This window comes from Carassius carassius, chromosome 35 (genome assembly GCF_963082965.1).
Source record: "Carassius carassius chromosome 35, fCarCar2.1, whole genome shotgun sequence".
NCBI classification, from domain to species: Eukaryota; Metazoa; Chordata; class Actinopteri; order Cypriniformes; family Cyprinidae; genus Carassius; species Carassius carassius.
This window is the reverse complement of record NC_081789.1, coordinates 19,845,974-19,862,185: the sequence shown is the minus strand read 5'-3', so window position 1 is coordinate 19,862,185 and position 16,212 is coordinate 19,845,974. Positions and strand designations below refer to the sequence as shown.

At 36.0% G+C, this 16,212-nt stretch overlaps 1 protein-coding gene across 2 annotated transcripts in view; it reads right to left on the bottom strand.

Annotated features, from left to right (window-relative positions):
• Positions 1 to 2,094: 2,094 nt before the first annotated feature.
• Positions 2,095 to 16,212, bottom strand: part of LOC132116174 (mitogen-activated protein kinase kinase kinase 15-like) — a 29,126-nt gene continuing 15,008 nt past the window's right edge. For both annotated transcript variants that reach the window (XM_059524834.1, XM_059524835.1), the window contains 11 exons: positions 14,031 to 14,188; positions 13,279 to 13,462; positions 10,754 to 10,931; positions 9,545 to 9,719; positions 9,274 to 9,459; positions 8,405 to 8,510; positions 8,090 to 8,321; positions 7,448 to 7,563; positions 6,964 to 7,073; positions 6,758 to 6,834; positions 2,095 to 3,731 (listed from right to left, as the gene is read on the bottom strand). In XM_059524834.1, coding sequence (XP_059380817.1) covers positions 3,635 to 3,731; positions 6,758 to 6,834; positions 6,964 to 7,073; positions 7,448 to 7,563; positions 8,090 to 8,321; positions 8,405 to 8,510; positions 9,274 to 9,459; positions 9,545 to 9,719; positions 10,754 to 10,931; positions 13,279 to 13,462; positions 14,031 to 14,188 — 1,619 coding nt within the window. In that variant the 3' untranslated portion in view covers positions 2,095 to 3,634. The remainder of the gene's footprint in view (positions 3,732 to 6,757; positions 6,835 to 6,963; positions 7,074 to 7,447; positions 7,564 to 8,089; positions 8,322 to 8,404; positions 8,511 to 9,273; positions 9,460 to 9,544; positions 9,720 to 10,753; positions 10,932 to 13,278; positions 13,463 to 14,030; positions 14,189 to 16,212) is intronic.

Genomic DNA, 16,212 nt, shown 5'->3' with positions numbered 1-16,212 from the left:
CCTGTTCGACCCACCGGTCTCGAGTCCCACGGAGGAGATGGAAGGATATAAAAGAGGAGTGACGACAGTGAAGGACGAGAGAGGACCAGGCCTGGGTTTTAGTTTGTGTTTGCTTTTTATTTGTGCGCGACAGTCGTCCGCGAGGGGCTGTTGCGCTGTTTTGTGTTTATTTTTTTATTAAAGTCTTTATTTGATTGTCCGCCGGTTCCCGCCTCCTTCTTCCCGATGATTATGGAGTTTAATTTGTTACAATGGATAACTCTTATGGATAACAACTTCTCATAAAATGGTTTGAGTCACACAGATGACTTGCACGGTCTTTTAACTTTAACTTGGGTATAACTGATGAATCTGATCAACAATTTGCTTGCATCCTTTTTAAAGTGACGTAGGAGGCCAGCACTATGCATTTAGTTAGCCTATCTATTATATATTTTGGTCATAATACGTATAGATACACAATGGCACCGTTCCAAGTTATAGTCAATTTGAATGCAACAGTCCACATAATTGGATGCTTGTGTATATTCTTTCATGAAATGACTTGCATGTTTTTCTGTCTGATGTAGGCACCCTGATGTTTTCATACAGATAGGCTATCATTTATTTGCTATGCATGAAATTCCACGCATGTTTGAACTGGGGCTGTATTATCTGTGCATAAATCAAAGTGTGAGTTAATTCTCTTTCAGTCCTTTATGTTGCAACTATGAGCCACTGCGATGATAGCTACACTTGCCCCCGCGCTTTGAGGAGGGTCTGTGCTCTCTTTGAATGGGCATGACGCCTCTGGCTGTCCATAATCAAACTTCTGTTCAAAGCGAGAGTAAAATTCCCTCCTACGTAAATTAAAAAAAAAACTCTCCGCTATAACCACTTAATTTGGATAGCTGAAAAACAAACATTACATCATGCACAAAAACAATAAGACGATTTCTTTTTTAAATTAGATTCGCTGAAAAGAAAGTATGCATTGGTTAACGTTGTTTTATATTGCAAACATAAATTTAGGCTAATGAGCGCACAATGAGACCTAACAACAGAACCAAACTTTGTGCATTTCTCACTCATTTTTAATTTGATCCGGAAAGACAAGAATTGAAACATACATTTAACCATTTACGTCAGTCAGTGTGTCTGTAGTTTATCCAAAGCATCACTTTCCAACTATGTTAAATATGTTACTTCAACACCATACTATTGAAATATCTGTTGCCTGGCACGTGCACTTTCTTCTGAGGCCCAAGCCCAAGCATTTTTTCCTGTCCATATCGCGTGTTGTTAAATCAAGAACCGCTGTGACCTGTCGGATGAGTGAAGCACATAGATTCATGACCGAATCGCTTAAAGGAGCTATGTGGAGGTTTTTACTTAAAAAAAATCTTTAAGATAGAGTTTTCATTTGTACATGTATGAGCCAACCATGATGTAAAAAAAGAATGACACCTCGACTGTCCACCACGGTTGCCTCTATCAGCCTGTAGGCTCAATTGTGTGTGGAGGAGTCGGGCCTGAATTGGCGCGAAAATTCACAAAATGTGAAGTCATGCGCGTTCTTGTCTACTTGGGCTTACAACCGTACGGCCCGCCAGCCATTATAGTAAGCAGTGGCAATAGTGTTTTCAAATGGACTCTGCGGATGGAAAGAAGCGACAAGCCTCCAGCACAATTCAGACACCCACAGACACTCCTCGTAAGTAAAAAAAAAAAAAAAAGAGTGTGCGCACTGAGAACGAGCATGAGACTGGCTGCAGTTCCTCTAACGGCCACTGGTGTCAGTAACGGTTAGAAATTTCAGAACCTACGCAATGCTCCTTTAATCGCAATGTTTTATTATTATCTAACATCTCACGGTTTTATCTCAGCTTTATCTAAAATCAACATCGTCATGTTTTGATTGAAAACTAAGATGTATTCCATAACATGACGTGTTTCCAGAGAACAGTTGAGGTTAAATGTATTTGCACAAATGTGCATATGTAACCTTGAAATCATATCACACTGTGTCACCAGCAGAAAGCATTATATTAATAAGCTACTGGATCTAAAACAGTAAACTCAGTCACACACCCACACACACACACACACACACACACACACACACACACACACACACAAAAACCTCATAGAGACACATTTGAAAATTTACAGAAAACGCCTTTACATGATACAGAACAGGAAATGTTACAGTAACAATATTTAAGTCCTTATAAAATATTACATTTCCATTTCATTCACAATCGTTACTGATTTCAAACGTAAGTTTTTTCATCTTGACAACGTTCCCAGCGATTGCAACATTTTCCATAGCTTAAACTATGTCAGATATTTTGGAGGCAGATGACTTGTTTTAATGAATAACTGCCATGTGAAGTTTTATGGGAAAACAAATTGTTTCAGCCATTACAGAAGCTCAGGAGTGAGAGTCTTTTGCATGTCTGAACTTCATTCACCTGAAGTGTTTTGCAATTCAGAGAAACAAGTTGGCAATTTGTCTAAAACGCAGCTTGAAAATCCAGTTTACAAATCATTTAAGTCAAAAGTCAGAGAAAGACATCTTTCATCGTCCCATCACTTTTGGTGCAGACAGCAGATAAATAATTTAAATGTCTCAGAGACGGATCATTGGTGCCTAGAATGCTATCTTTCCCATAATAGATCAACTCGTACAATGCATAAACATTCAAACAAGGGGTCTGAAATGTTAGACAAAAAACAACAAACATATATATACTGTAAGAATCTATGAACGTGGGACAAGCACTTCCGGTGCTTTGATCCATTCTATCTTCCACTCATAATGTAGATCTGTAACAGACTGTAGAAATGCAACATGAACCTGAATTTGAACTGCTTCTAACACAATAGGCCACTGCATTCTTAAGAAAGAGGATACATGTTTGTGGAATGTGGCTGGCAGTTTAAGAAAAACACATAGTTTGCTTTTAGCAAGACTAGTCTTGCACATCTTTATAAAAAAAATGATAGTCGAGCAACTCTTGAAGTACATGTATTCAGTGCTACTCAAGTAGCAACTGTTATGACTAGTTTATGTTTATTTATCTACATACTGGGGTAAATACATCTAAACTTATCAAAATACATCTAAAGAGGCTTCTTAGCCCTGGTCCAAAAGGTCTGAGGTCATTTCGTCCAGACTGTCCCTCAAAAAACGTAATATGAATAACACATTTTCAAGATTTGTTAAGATTAAACAAACAGAAACTTAGATACTGTAGACTTTCTATAATTTAAAATGGCATGATCTGAAGTCTACCTACAGTACATTAAGCAGGTAATACCATTTGCTCTGCCGTCTTAGGCCCATTCCCAAGGTACTACCATTGCTACCTGGCAATGCAAACAGTGGAAAGTGCAGAATTTCCCAAACAGAGCCGTTTACATCCTCATGGCTTTCCCTTTTGAAATCAAATGGAAATGAGATGTAAAACTTGGAGAGGTTGAAAACATACACTAAAATTAGCACAAAAACATTACATCATAGCAGAAGGACAAGTAAACATGTTCAACTGGGGCAGAGCGTGACATAATTACAAGGTTCGGGCCAGTAAGGGTCTCTCATTATAGGGATGTATTATGCTGGCTCAGGTGTCGGTCAACTTCCTGCTGCTTTTCATCCTTCTGAATTTCCCTCGTCATTTTTTTCCTTTCTAAGCCCTTTGTTACGGTGTCTCTGAATGGCTTTCCAGATGCGACATAGCGATCCTCCCCTATAGTGGGAAATAAATTAAATATTTTCATTAATTGCAGACTTTTTCCTAAGAGACAACGAGTAACTACAAGGGTTCAATCCTGGGAAAATGTGCCTAGCCCATAATGTCTGAACACTAAGCTTCTAATGGTCTTAACACAAAATACTTTTAAGGAAGTCAGCAAGAATTAATCAAATGCATTCCTTAAAAAGCCATTGCAGTCTATCAAAGATGGAACAAAGTTTTCATCAGAATACAGGAAGTTTGATTCAGAGTAGCTCGGTGGATTTAGGTTATGCAATGCAGCAGAGCGGTGTCTGAAGATCTGGTGAGAAATACAATAGTGAATTTATTTAGTGAAGCATGGAGGATGATGCTTTGGAGTATGAAAGAATATTGCAGAATGGTGTGCTTCCCACTAATGAAAAGTTGTCTAAAGTAGAGCTGTAACAACGAATCGATTTAATCGATAAAAATCGATTATTAAAATAGTTGTCAACTAATTTAGTCATCGATTCGTTGCTAAATAACTTTTATTTGCCGTAAGCGGCTCATTTCGTGCATATTTCAAATCTGCGGTGACCAAAGTGTGGCAGTAATGAGCCACCGGAGGTTTTACTCAGCCAGTAAAGCAGGAGAAGTAGCGAATAGCCAATAGCTGGCCTCGTTTTATGTCACGTGCTTCCCGAACAGCGTCTCTGCAGCATTTAGCGGGATGTGGGAGACTGGGAGTACTTTACTTTGAGCCTTCAAAACAGAAGAGTAACCTGTAAACTCTGCACTACTGAACTGTTTAAGGGGACGTTCACATATCGCGTCTTTTGCGCGCTCAAGTTCGTTATTTCCAACACCGCACCGCATCGAGTTAAAAACATCTCAACTTTTCAGAATGCTGCAAGCGCATCGCGGGTCATGTGACAAGAACTAACCAATCAGCTTCATCCTTTCCCGTAACAACGTTAAAAGCTCAGTCAAGATGAAAGGAACAGCTGATCATAGTTGTATATGGATTTCCATTTTGAAATAAATTTAGTAGCAGAGCTACTGCAAGCGATTTTTGAGCTGCAAATCCATTTATCCTTTGCTGAAATTTCCGCGTCTTCAAGGAGAGAGCACGTCATGGTTGCTTATCAAAGGCAGACGCCTCAGGGGCGCAACTGCACGAGCGCTTTGGAAAGAAGGAGAAAGCGGTGCACCTAGCGTTTTCCACGCGTTTTTAGGCGCGATATGTGAACGGCCCCTAAGACTTTTATTTGTGCAGATTCTCCACTACAATGTTGTTTGCAAATGTTTAGTCGTAAAAGCTGATAACATTGCTTTTTAACAGTTAACATTTAAAGCTTTACAAACATGTTCTGTGATCAGTTTGTCGTTTACCAGTTCAAAATTCAGTCGTGCAGCCTAATTATGACTGAATGAGAGAGGTAAATGTTTAAAGATATTTGAAATGCACTTTTTTTCTAAGTATTCACTCCTCTTTTTCACACAGCAGGTTTTTTTGTGTGTGACTGTCCAATTTTTTTTTCTGGACAACCTTCTGATGGATTTTACTTTAAATTGTGAGTTCCATTCAGGTTTCATGCCACTGGCACTTTATTCGAAGGATTGTTTACAATTTCACAGCAAAAGCTATAAAGGTGTTTCCCAGTAAATAATAAAATACAATACACTGCAATTTTATTCTGTTTTATCCTTATTCTTCGTGAAAATATGTTCTGAAAGATTCCTTAATAAGCTTTGTTCGGGATGTTAAACTACTTTAGGAGCTCTAAGGACTGCCATGGTGAAAACATTATTTTAAATCTCCTTGTGAAATTTGTGAGTATGGGTCAGTGTTCTGATTGCAGAAGAGTTCGACAAAGGATTACTAACACAATAAAACAACTCCAGGTATATTTTTGATTAGGATATGACAGTGCAAAATGGTTAAAATCTCTTAAAAATCTATGCTGAAGGATAAAGACCATTTATTAATAATTTACTTGGGGAAAAAATGAAAAAAAACTAAAATATAAGTACATAAACTGATTAATCGATTAATCGTAAAAATAATCGACAGATTAATCGAGTATCAAAATAATCGTTAGTTGCAGCCCTAGTCTAAAGATAAACGATCAGATGTTATTTTTCAAAAAGAAAATGCTCCTGTCTACACTGAGAAGACAACCATAAGTGGTTTGAGAAGGCCTTTGGGATCATGTTTTGGCTTGGCTGGAATCCAGATTTGGACCTTATAAAGAATATTTGGTCTCACATTAAACTCCAACTAACTGGGAGACAGTTTTCAACTACTCATTAACTAAAGCCATCAATTTTGAGTCTTAAATGTCTAAAAAGTAGAGGGCATGTTTACCCACACAGCGTAATCATTTAAAGAAAAACAAATGGAAAAGCTGCTTAGTAATATAATTCTTGCAAATTTCCCGACTAATGATTTGTGGTTAAAATCGTATAATGTGCACTAATAAACGTTTTAAATAAATAAAAATCAAAAAGTTTGGGGTCTGTAAGATTTTCTTTTTAAGGAAATTAAAACTTTTATTCAGCAAGGATGCATTAAACTGATTAAAAGTCCCAGTAAAGGATTGTATAATGTTAAGAAAGTTCGAATAAATGTTGTTTTTTAAACGTTCTATTCATTAAATAATCATGGTTTTCACAAAATTTAAAATTTATACATTTAGCAGATGCATTTATCCAAAGCGATTTATAGTGCATTCAGGCTATCAAATTTTTCCTATCATGTGTTCCCGGGGAATCGAACCCCCAACCTTGCGCTTAATAGCGCAATGCTCTACCAATTGAGCTACAGGAACACTAAAATATTAAGCAATATCACAGTTGTCAACGTATAAATAAATATTTCTGTGGGGCTTTCAAAAACACATCTTACTCATCCCAAACCTATGAGCTGTAATGTATAGTCATTTATTATATTTTAATATTATTATACTTATTACATTTTAAGTTTGGCTTAGGTGACTAAATAATTAGCTCTGCTTTATGCAAAGGATAAACATTTACAGTACAAATAAAATCCTCACCTTAGCCTAAGGCAGCGCAGGTCTTCTTGAGTAACATCGCAAAGAACATTGCTGAGCGTAAAATCTTCTTCAACAAACTGTCAAACACAGACAGAAACCACAAGAAGTTGGCATGAAGCCTCCATTTTTTATTTATGGAACTTTCAAATGGTGAGTCATCTTGTAAGACAATACGGGCAGTGTTTATGGGGATTGATATGTTTCACCTTATCTATGGTCTCAGAGTCGGCACCCTGCTCCTTCAGCCAGTCAGTCAGCTTCTTGTCAGGTTCTGGATGGGTGGCAATGTGAAATATAGAGGGGATTGATGTTGTCTCTGTTGAGTGCAAAGGGAAAGATGTATAAACATTAATGCACAGATGTCAAGATCTGCATTTTAAGACTCACATTCACATTTGAAATCAGTCACTTATTGGGTTCTGTATTATTTAGAAAGTTGCCTGTGTAGGCAGCAGACAGTACGGCGACTCACTAGTTTTCTTTTAACAGAACTTGTATTTGCTTTGTACTTTAAACTGGTTGTAAACAACTCTAGAGGTCAGAAAAGGATACTGGAAATCAGGTGAGTTGACACATTCCCTATTACCTTAGCACATGCATACTATGATTTCATTGTAAATAAAGAGAGAGTAAATGGCTTATAACCGAGTCTAAATCAATCCATGTGTGTGATTCAGTTGCACAACTAACCTGCAGCAGGCTGCTGTCTGATCTTGATAAGCTCAATGTCGTGTACCCGCTGTTGGAGAGTCTGTCTCAGTACCTGCTGATATTCTCTCTCCTTCTGTACCAGTTCTTCAAGCAGCCTGAAGTGGCAACATTAACACTGAGAGACTCTCCCTCAAACTATTCAAGCATTATGAACATATTCTAGTTATCTAAGATCACATTTCACTGTCTAAATCCAACAAGAAATGACAGAACACATTTAAAAAACATCATTAAACTCCATATTGAAACTAGTTCAAAATTCAGCTTTGCCATCACAGGAATAAAATAGAAAAAGGTTATAATAAATCCTAATAATATTTCAGAACAATACTAATGTTTTTCTTGCATTGTTGATTAAGTAAATGCAACCTTGGTGAGCTTTCCGAGACTTCGTTCGAAAACATAAAATTGAGCTGTTGTGTATATTAGTAGGAAATTATGTTAAGTACAGATCTACAATGGGAACAAATATTTACAAGTGTGTCAATATTTTGAGTACTTTTCCCCATTCACTCACCATTGGAGGGGGTGGCAGAAGCGTATGTTGTATACTGTTTATATTTAACTGTCTTAAACAGAATAACGTGAGTGTTTTTTTTTTTTTAAGGAATCAGTGTGTACCTGCTGGTTTCCTGTTTGAGGTGGCCAAGCTGGGCTCCCAGCGGGTGCTGTGGCCGCTGAGCCTCATGGGATATGACTGAACTGAGGGTGCTGACTCCAGACGTGAGGGCTTGATCTTCCTGCGTCGTACGCGCAACTGATCCAAAGTCCCCATCATCCTCTTCATCTACTTCATCTGCATCCTTATCTGCACCTTCACTTTCCGATGCAGGCCCGAAATGTGTCTGGAGCTCTAGAAGAGAGACAGGTGCAAAAGCATCAGAACAACAAGTTTTCTGTTTTCTCTATTTTTGTCCCACTTTCCCACATACAAACCTGGAATTAAAATGGTAACAGCTGCTTGTACAGCCCGTCGGATGATGTTGTCCATAGCAAACATCCAGTGTGGTTTAATGTGGTGGTTCCTCAACACTTTATTTACCTGCAAAAATCAGTGATGAAAGAAGAAAACTAATCTCATCACTCTCAAACTGAACCACAGGAGGAATACAATGAGACACTGAGACAGCACAAGAAAGAGGCACTAATAAAATGTACAATCATGTATCTTCTTGAATCAGATTTCTTCAATATTTGACTATAAAATAAACTGAAGATACAATATAATATAATAAATAAAAGCCAAATATGTCAGGATGCAGAAAAATAAATAGCTGTAAAATAAAAACTGAATAAATCAGATGTAAAAAAATGTAATAAGTTGAATAAATAATATAAAAGTTTTTCTTAATGGATCTGTGCACGGTTCATTAAAAATCATTCTATAAAAATCATTTAATTAATTAGATTAATTAAAAAGGGGGAAGTAACATAGATTTTAAAATGTTTTTAAAATACTTTTCTTACATTTACAAAGACATCTTTTTTTTTATCGAAATATAGTGAAAAATATCCTAATTTTGTAAAATAACATTTAAATGGGAAATAACAGTTTTCCATTGGAATATATTTTTAAATGAATATATTTAAAAATTCATGTGATAGCTGAATTTCACAAATCATACTGAACCCAAACTTTTGAAAGGTACTATATGTGTAACATTTGTCTTTAAGAATCTACAAATATATACTGCAGCCTAAATAGGATTTTATGAATAGTGTCTCATGCCTGGGTAGGAAAATGTCATGCTGTTCAAAGTGGCATTTGAAAACAATATATTTATACTGCACTGCACTCCACTCACAGAGTCCTGGAAACCAAACAGAACCAGCTGGATTTGGTTGATTGATGTGCTGTCGAAGTCTAGGTCCAGTTTGAGTTTGGAGATGGTTGTTGCCATGACACGTCGCTCAGGGCATCGTATAAAGTCCCGTAAGATGCAGATGATCTGTTTGATGTGGTCCACTGACAACTTCAGCTCCTCCTGACCCTAAAAGACAAGAACAGAGTCCTCATTGTGTTATTCAGACATACCATATACACACACACACAGTCAAACACACAGGGATACACACCTGGATGTGGTTCTCCATGAGGTTGGAGGTCACTTTATCCTGGTCCTCATTGAGGACCTTATAGAGTATGGCACGTCTTTCACTGTCTTTCTTCAGCAGGAAGAGTCCAGAGTCGCTGTTCTCAGAGGAGGCTGGAGAGCTGCGGTCTTCTGCTGTAGGACTCTCATCTGGAACACTGAATCGCACATTTTATATGAATCTAACAGCTGTAACATTATGCACAGTACAATACTGTTCAAAAGTTTAGATTCGGTAGGATTTTTAGGATAAGGCTGCATTTATTTAATCAATAATACAATAAATATAATTAATATATAATAACACTTCAATATAAAATGAAGAAAAAGAAATAAAACATATAATATATTAAGTAATAATATTACATTTTATTCCTGATGCCATTATTCCGGCACTATCGATAATAAAAAATAAATAAAATCACAATTAATCTCTCTCTGTCTACGAAAATGAATCTCAAGTAAAATAAAAGTAAAAAAAAAAAAAAAAATTGTTAAAACGTAAAGGTGGTTTTATTAACAGTGTGTTTCACTCAATGGTGATTTCTCTCAGCTTTAAATGTCAGTTTAGACAAATTAACGAACTGAATTTAACCATGTTAAACATTTAATTCATCTTAAATGTCAATGTTAACTTTAGAAGCCAAAGTATGAATACATCTGGAGTGGTGATTAAAAATCATGATTTCGTTAGAGGAAAGAGGAAACGTGGTTAATGTGTAACAGCTCTGTGATTTGTTGTGTGCGCATTGAAACCGAGGTGAAGAAGTGGTCCATAAAGTGTTCATGAGATTATTTTATGAGCAACCAGAGAGTACCTGCTGTAAAAGGCATTATCTCATTACATACACCTGCCCAGAAACCACGGCGCTGCACACCTGTCTCCTCATTCCAGTGCGTTAATTAAACAGTGTTTCCAAGGAGTCTGCTAGCTGTCAGGACAGACCTCAGCACTTCATTGCCAGGAAGTTGGTTTACTGTTGGTCTGAGAGCTGAAGCGGCCGCGGATACTCGAGTTCCGTAAACACAGTCACATCATTAACATTCCAGACGCTAATCCAACGCTCACATAGGCCCATACATATACACACTTACAGCTTTCGCTGACCAGCGCATAACCTAAACTCGTCTGGACCGGTTTAAGGACGCCTGTGGCTCTGTATTCACCTTGGTGCTCATCTTCTGAGCTCACCTGAGGAAGTTGGAGTTGGGTGGTTTGATGAAGTTCTCTGAACTACAGCGTTTTCTCTTCTCGAAGAACACGTCTTGTTTGGAGTCGCAGTCTGGAGACACGGATCCCGGTTCACTGCTGCTGCTCCCTGTGGCCTCCGTCTGCAGCTGTACTGGCAATGAAACACTGCGAATGTAGTCTAAAGGGAGGAAAACACAAACAATGCATGGTCACATGTGTTTAAACACATATGCACTCAAAGACATTCATTCAGACAGATTTTGGCTTTTATTTTCCCCTCATTAAGTTCGAGCCTATTAAAAAATAAGAATGAATACGATATAATAAAGGGTTAATTTTTTTTGAATGCAAGAGTCAAGTGTTATATTTTATTAATAATAAATAAATCATGCCCCCTACAGGCCAATGACTTGCGCTCAATGCTATGGAATTAAAACCAACAACATATTCACTTCTAAAGTCACATTGTGTGATGCTAAGAAAAAATAAATGCAACAATACATGTCTTTTAAATCAGATAATATTGATATATTTTTGATATGAGATTAACTGATTAAGTGGATTCGTTAAAAGAATAAAACCTTATAACTGACAGCTCCAATTACATTTAATACACTAGATGTTTCCATCGCAATATATACTAGCACAATAATATTAACACAATATGGTAACATTTTACAATAAGATTTGATTTGTTAATATTTGTCAACTACATTAGTAAATATGAAACAAACAATGAAAAAGACTTTTATAGCAGTTAATGTTAATATCAGCATTCTAATACATAAATATAATATATATATAATGCTAATACATCATTATAATCAAAAGCTGTATCTGTTAATATTTTGGACCTGAGCTAACAAGAACTAACAATGAACAGTTTTATTAACTAACAAAGATGAAAAGATATTGCAACTTCAGTTAATGGATTAACTATCATTATCTAATGGTACCTTAATGTAAAATGTTACCCACTAACAAAGTAATTACTTAGACTCTTGCAAAAAGCTTCCAAGATAAGTTAAAACACTGTAACTGAATTAATATTAAACCACAGAGAAGAGAAAGCAAAACAGAAGAGAAGAGAATAAATAAAAATATGACATGATGAACCAATCAGAGTGCACAAAGAGCATACAGTAAACTCAACACAATCACCAGTAACCAGCAAAACACCAATGATACATAAAAACACATAGACCTAAAATATAGATGAGGGATACAAACCTTGCCATACTGTTACACAGAGAATCCAAGCCAAAGCAGCCGATTGGGTGGCATTAAGGGAGAAGGAGATATTGAGTTATTAATATTTGGCCAAAACTGGAAAGACACCAGGCCTACAAAGTTCTTTCTTTGCTCCAAAGCCTCCTCCAAAGAGGAAACTTAACCAAATTTAAAAGCAGAATTACATGCATCCTTTGCAGAAATTCAATTTTCTGTGAAAGAAAGCATTGCAATAACCTGAAAAAAGAAATTCAAAATGAATGTTAATTATACACTACTGTTCAAAAGTTTAGGGTCAGTAATTATTATTATTACTTTTTTAAATAAATGTATACTTTTATTCAGCGAGGAGGCATTAAATCGGTCAAAAGTTACAGTAAACGCATTTAAAATGTTACCAAAGATTTATAATAAAAAAAATTCTGTTCTTTTGAAATTTCTATTCATCAAAGAATCCTGTAATATATATATATACATATATATATATATATATATATATATATATATATATACATATATCACAGCACAACTATTTGAGCAGCAAATCAGCAAGATTTCTGAAGGATCACGTGACACTGAAAACCGGAAGGCACTTTTGCCATCACATGGAAAAATTACAAGATTAAATATACAGAAATAAAATAAATATTAAATTCACAATATTAGGCCTTTTTAGCCTTGCTGAGCATAAGAGGGTTCTTTCAGAAACATAAAAAAAGTCTTACTATGACCATACGTTTAACTTGTATTTAATTTAAAACCAAAAAAGGTTTTTAAATCAGTCACTTATGAGGTTAAATGAGGGTTTGGATAGCAGTAGGCAGCTAACTAGCTCACTTCTGTGTCAGTGTCAAAGAGAAACACTGAGCATTTTCTGAGAAAGCAGAACACATGTTTGTGTGAAACACCACACCCTGAGAATGCTTTTCATGGGCAGCGGGATATAGCTGATATGTTCGGCTGGATGGAAACCATTTGTGAAGGTGGTGTGAGCCCATATTGTCCTTTGTCTCCTCCCCTTTCCCAAGTCCTGTTGTTCCTACCCATCTCTTGTGTAAATTCAATCTGGTCTGCGAGAGGCCGGCTGAGGGCAGTTCGGGCCTGTTATGAGTATCCCAGACAGCGGCGAGATGCAGGCATGCTGGACTATGGGGGGTTTGGCAGCTCTGCATGTTTGCCTGCGAAAAAATGTTCTATGTGCTCTTTCACAATGCCTTACACACCATGGATGTGACCAGAAGGGTCACCCCGGGTCGCAGTATTATCACAGCTGCAGAAAGCATGTTAGACATTACCTGAGGGTTTGAAAGCGATCTTGTTCTTTTTGCCTTTGATGTTTTGACGCAGGAATGGATCCTTGAGCAGGTCCCCGGCCATCGCTCGTTTACTTGGGTCAGGCTCAAAGCAGGAAAGGATGAAGGATTTGGCCTCTGACGAAAGAGACTCTGGGATCTCCGGATGGATCTTAAACATGCCCACCTGGTACAAAGAAAACAGAGACCAATGGAGGAGATGATTTTGATTAATAGTCTATCAAAAATATGAAAAATACAATATTTTACAATCAATCAAAAACCATTGAATCTGTATTTTAAAAACATACTGTGATGTTAATATTAATAATATGCAATTTTTATTAATATTGTTTTGTTATTCTCTTGGTTGATTATCTTCTGTATTTGCACAAAATATACATTTTCTGCAAAAAACTAGATTATAAAGCAAAATGATCTCCATGAGCTCATGAGTCAAATACATATACTTATGTAAAGACCTAAATAAAAAGATAACATTTATTAAGTTGATTATATCAATTTTTTGATTTGTTATTTTCCATATTTGAAACAAACCCAAATTTTTCTGTCTTATTTTCCTTTGTAAATATACATTTTAATTTACATAAAATTAATAAATAAATAAATTACACACACACACACACACACACATTTTTGTTCTAATTATTATTTACAAATCTTTTTTTATTTTTAATCAAATCAAAATCTATGTTAACAGACTACTTCATATTTTTAAGTACAAATATTTATACCTTAAACATGGCAGCCTGTGGTTCTCCCAGCTCATGGAAAGGAGGTTTGCCTGTTGCCATCTCTATAATAGTACAACCCAGGGACCAGATATCAGCAGGTGCCCCGTAACCTCGAGGCCCTTTATCGATGATCTCAGGGGCCATATACTGTAACGTGCCTGGACAGAGATTTACAGGGGAAAAGCAGAACTTCATGAGATAAGAATGTGCTGTGACAAGATGTTAAACAAAATAAAATAAAAAATGAAGGAGAGAAGTGCAGAAGTGATTATGATGACAGTGGAAGGCGAGGAGGAGGATAGATGAGCGCACCTGCTCTGACGCTCCAGCAGTCGCTAATGAAACACAAACACACTCCTGTCTCAGACGCTATGCTAATCTAATTACTCCCCCACAGAAGACATTATCATGTTACCAGTGACCAGGACCCATAATCGCTCACTGCACTGGAAGGAACGTGGTCTATTTTGTGTCAGGAAATAAGAGTTATCCAAGCCCTGGAGAGGTGAACCAGTTCACACTAATGTACGGCCAATTTTGTCATTTTGAAAAGGTTTTTAAAATTCTTCAAATATAAAGGCTGCTATATATATACACATATATATATATATATTTATATACTACGTCAAAAGTTTTTGATCAGTAAGATTTTTTTCCAACACAAAAAAATATGCATTTAATAGCTTCGTGGTTAGTGCGTTGATGTATAGCACAACCAAGCTTATGGTGTCATGAGTTCAAGGTCCGTATATCTTTTGGTCATTTGACTTTCTACTTAAAAAGAAATAAAGATAAATGAGAAACGGATAGATTTTCGTTTTTCTGTTTTGTTTAAAAAACGTAAAACGAAAATTTAGCTGGATTTTTCGTATTTTTGTTTATGGGTATGAAATGAGATTGTGCTTTAATATTTGTTTGAATGTGTGGGCGGCGCTGAAATGCCCCTTTCAACTCTTCTGTATTCTGCGAGCTCAGTTCATCTTCAACAGCAGAGAAGCGGCAGACAGCAGAGCTTATTAATCCTGCCTATTCTTTCCTAGTGGTGCTTGCAAGATAAAATAATAATAATAATAATAATAATCATAAAAATATTATATTTTCAGGCTGCTGCATGTTATTGACAAAGCAGACTTGACAACTTTATTCATAAAACGCCATTTGAATTTTACTTTAGCCTGTGATCTACAACGACATGGAATAAAATATACTACAATTTTTTTGCCTACTTAATTTATTCTAGGCCATTCAGAAAAAAAATAATGGGAAAAATCCAACCCACATTTTTATAATAAAATTTATAATAAAATAAGTTCAGTTTTCCCCATAATTAGTCTGCTTTAAATAGACTATAGCCTACTTAGAATTATGAACTGAATTCACTAATTCCATAGATGACAGTATGAATATAGTGATGGTGTGACATCATTACAGATAATGAGTTCAGACGGGAAACACTGCACCTCTCTTGGTTTCATATGAATTACATAGGCCTAAACATAACATTATTATTATTACTTTTCTATTTAAATGGCTTATTTTAAAAGTAGACATGTCCAGCTAGACATGGTTCGTCTGATGCATAAACATGGTTAATTTCTGACGTTTCAGAAAGAAGTTCATGTAGACTGAGATGGCAGAAAGCACATCGTATTGAGTTTTGTAAGGTTTTCATGTTATTTAGGGTGTCTTATGACCAAAACTGACGGAGCTGAAGCTCTTTCCTCTGTTATCGGGATGGAGAGTGTGGAGAAGTGCAGCAGACTACACTCTACAAGATAAAGCTTCAGTTGCTGTATGTAATAGTGAATGAAAACATGTTAGGCTACCTGTGAGGTTTTACTTAAATAGGCATAGAATAAAATTAGTAGGCTAAAAATCAGCATATTTCATGTCGTTGTAGATCATATAGGCCTACAGTAAAATTCAAATGTCATAGAATAAAGTAATTTCTGTTTTGTCAATAAAAAAAAAAAAAATAAAAAAAATATATATATATATATATATATATCTTGCAAGCACCACTAGCAAAGAATCTGCAGTCAATAACTTGCTGACGTGCAAGAAAAACAGCTATATGTATTGGACCTGAAAATCATGTCTCTCTCTCTATATATATTTATAATAATAATAATAATAATTATTATTATTATAATTATTATTATGTAAAGTATAATATTATAGA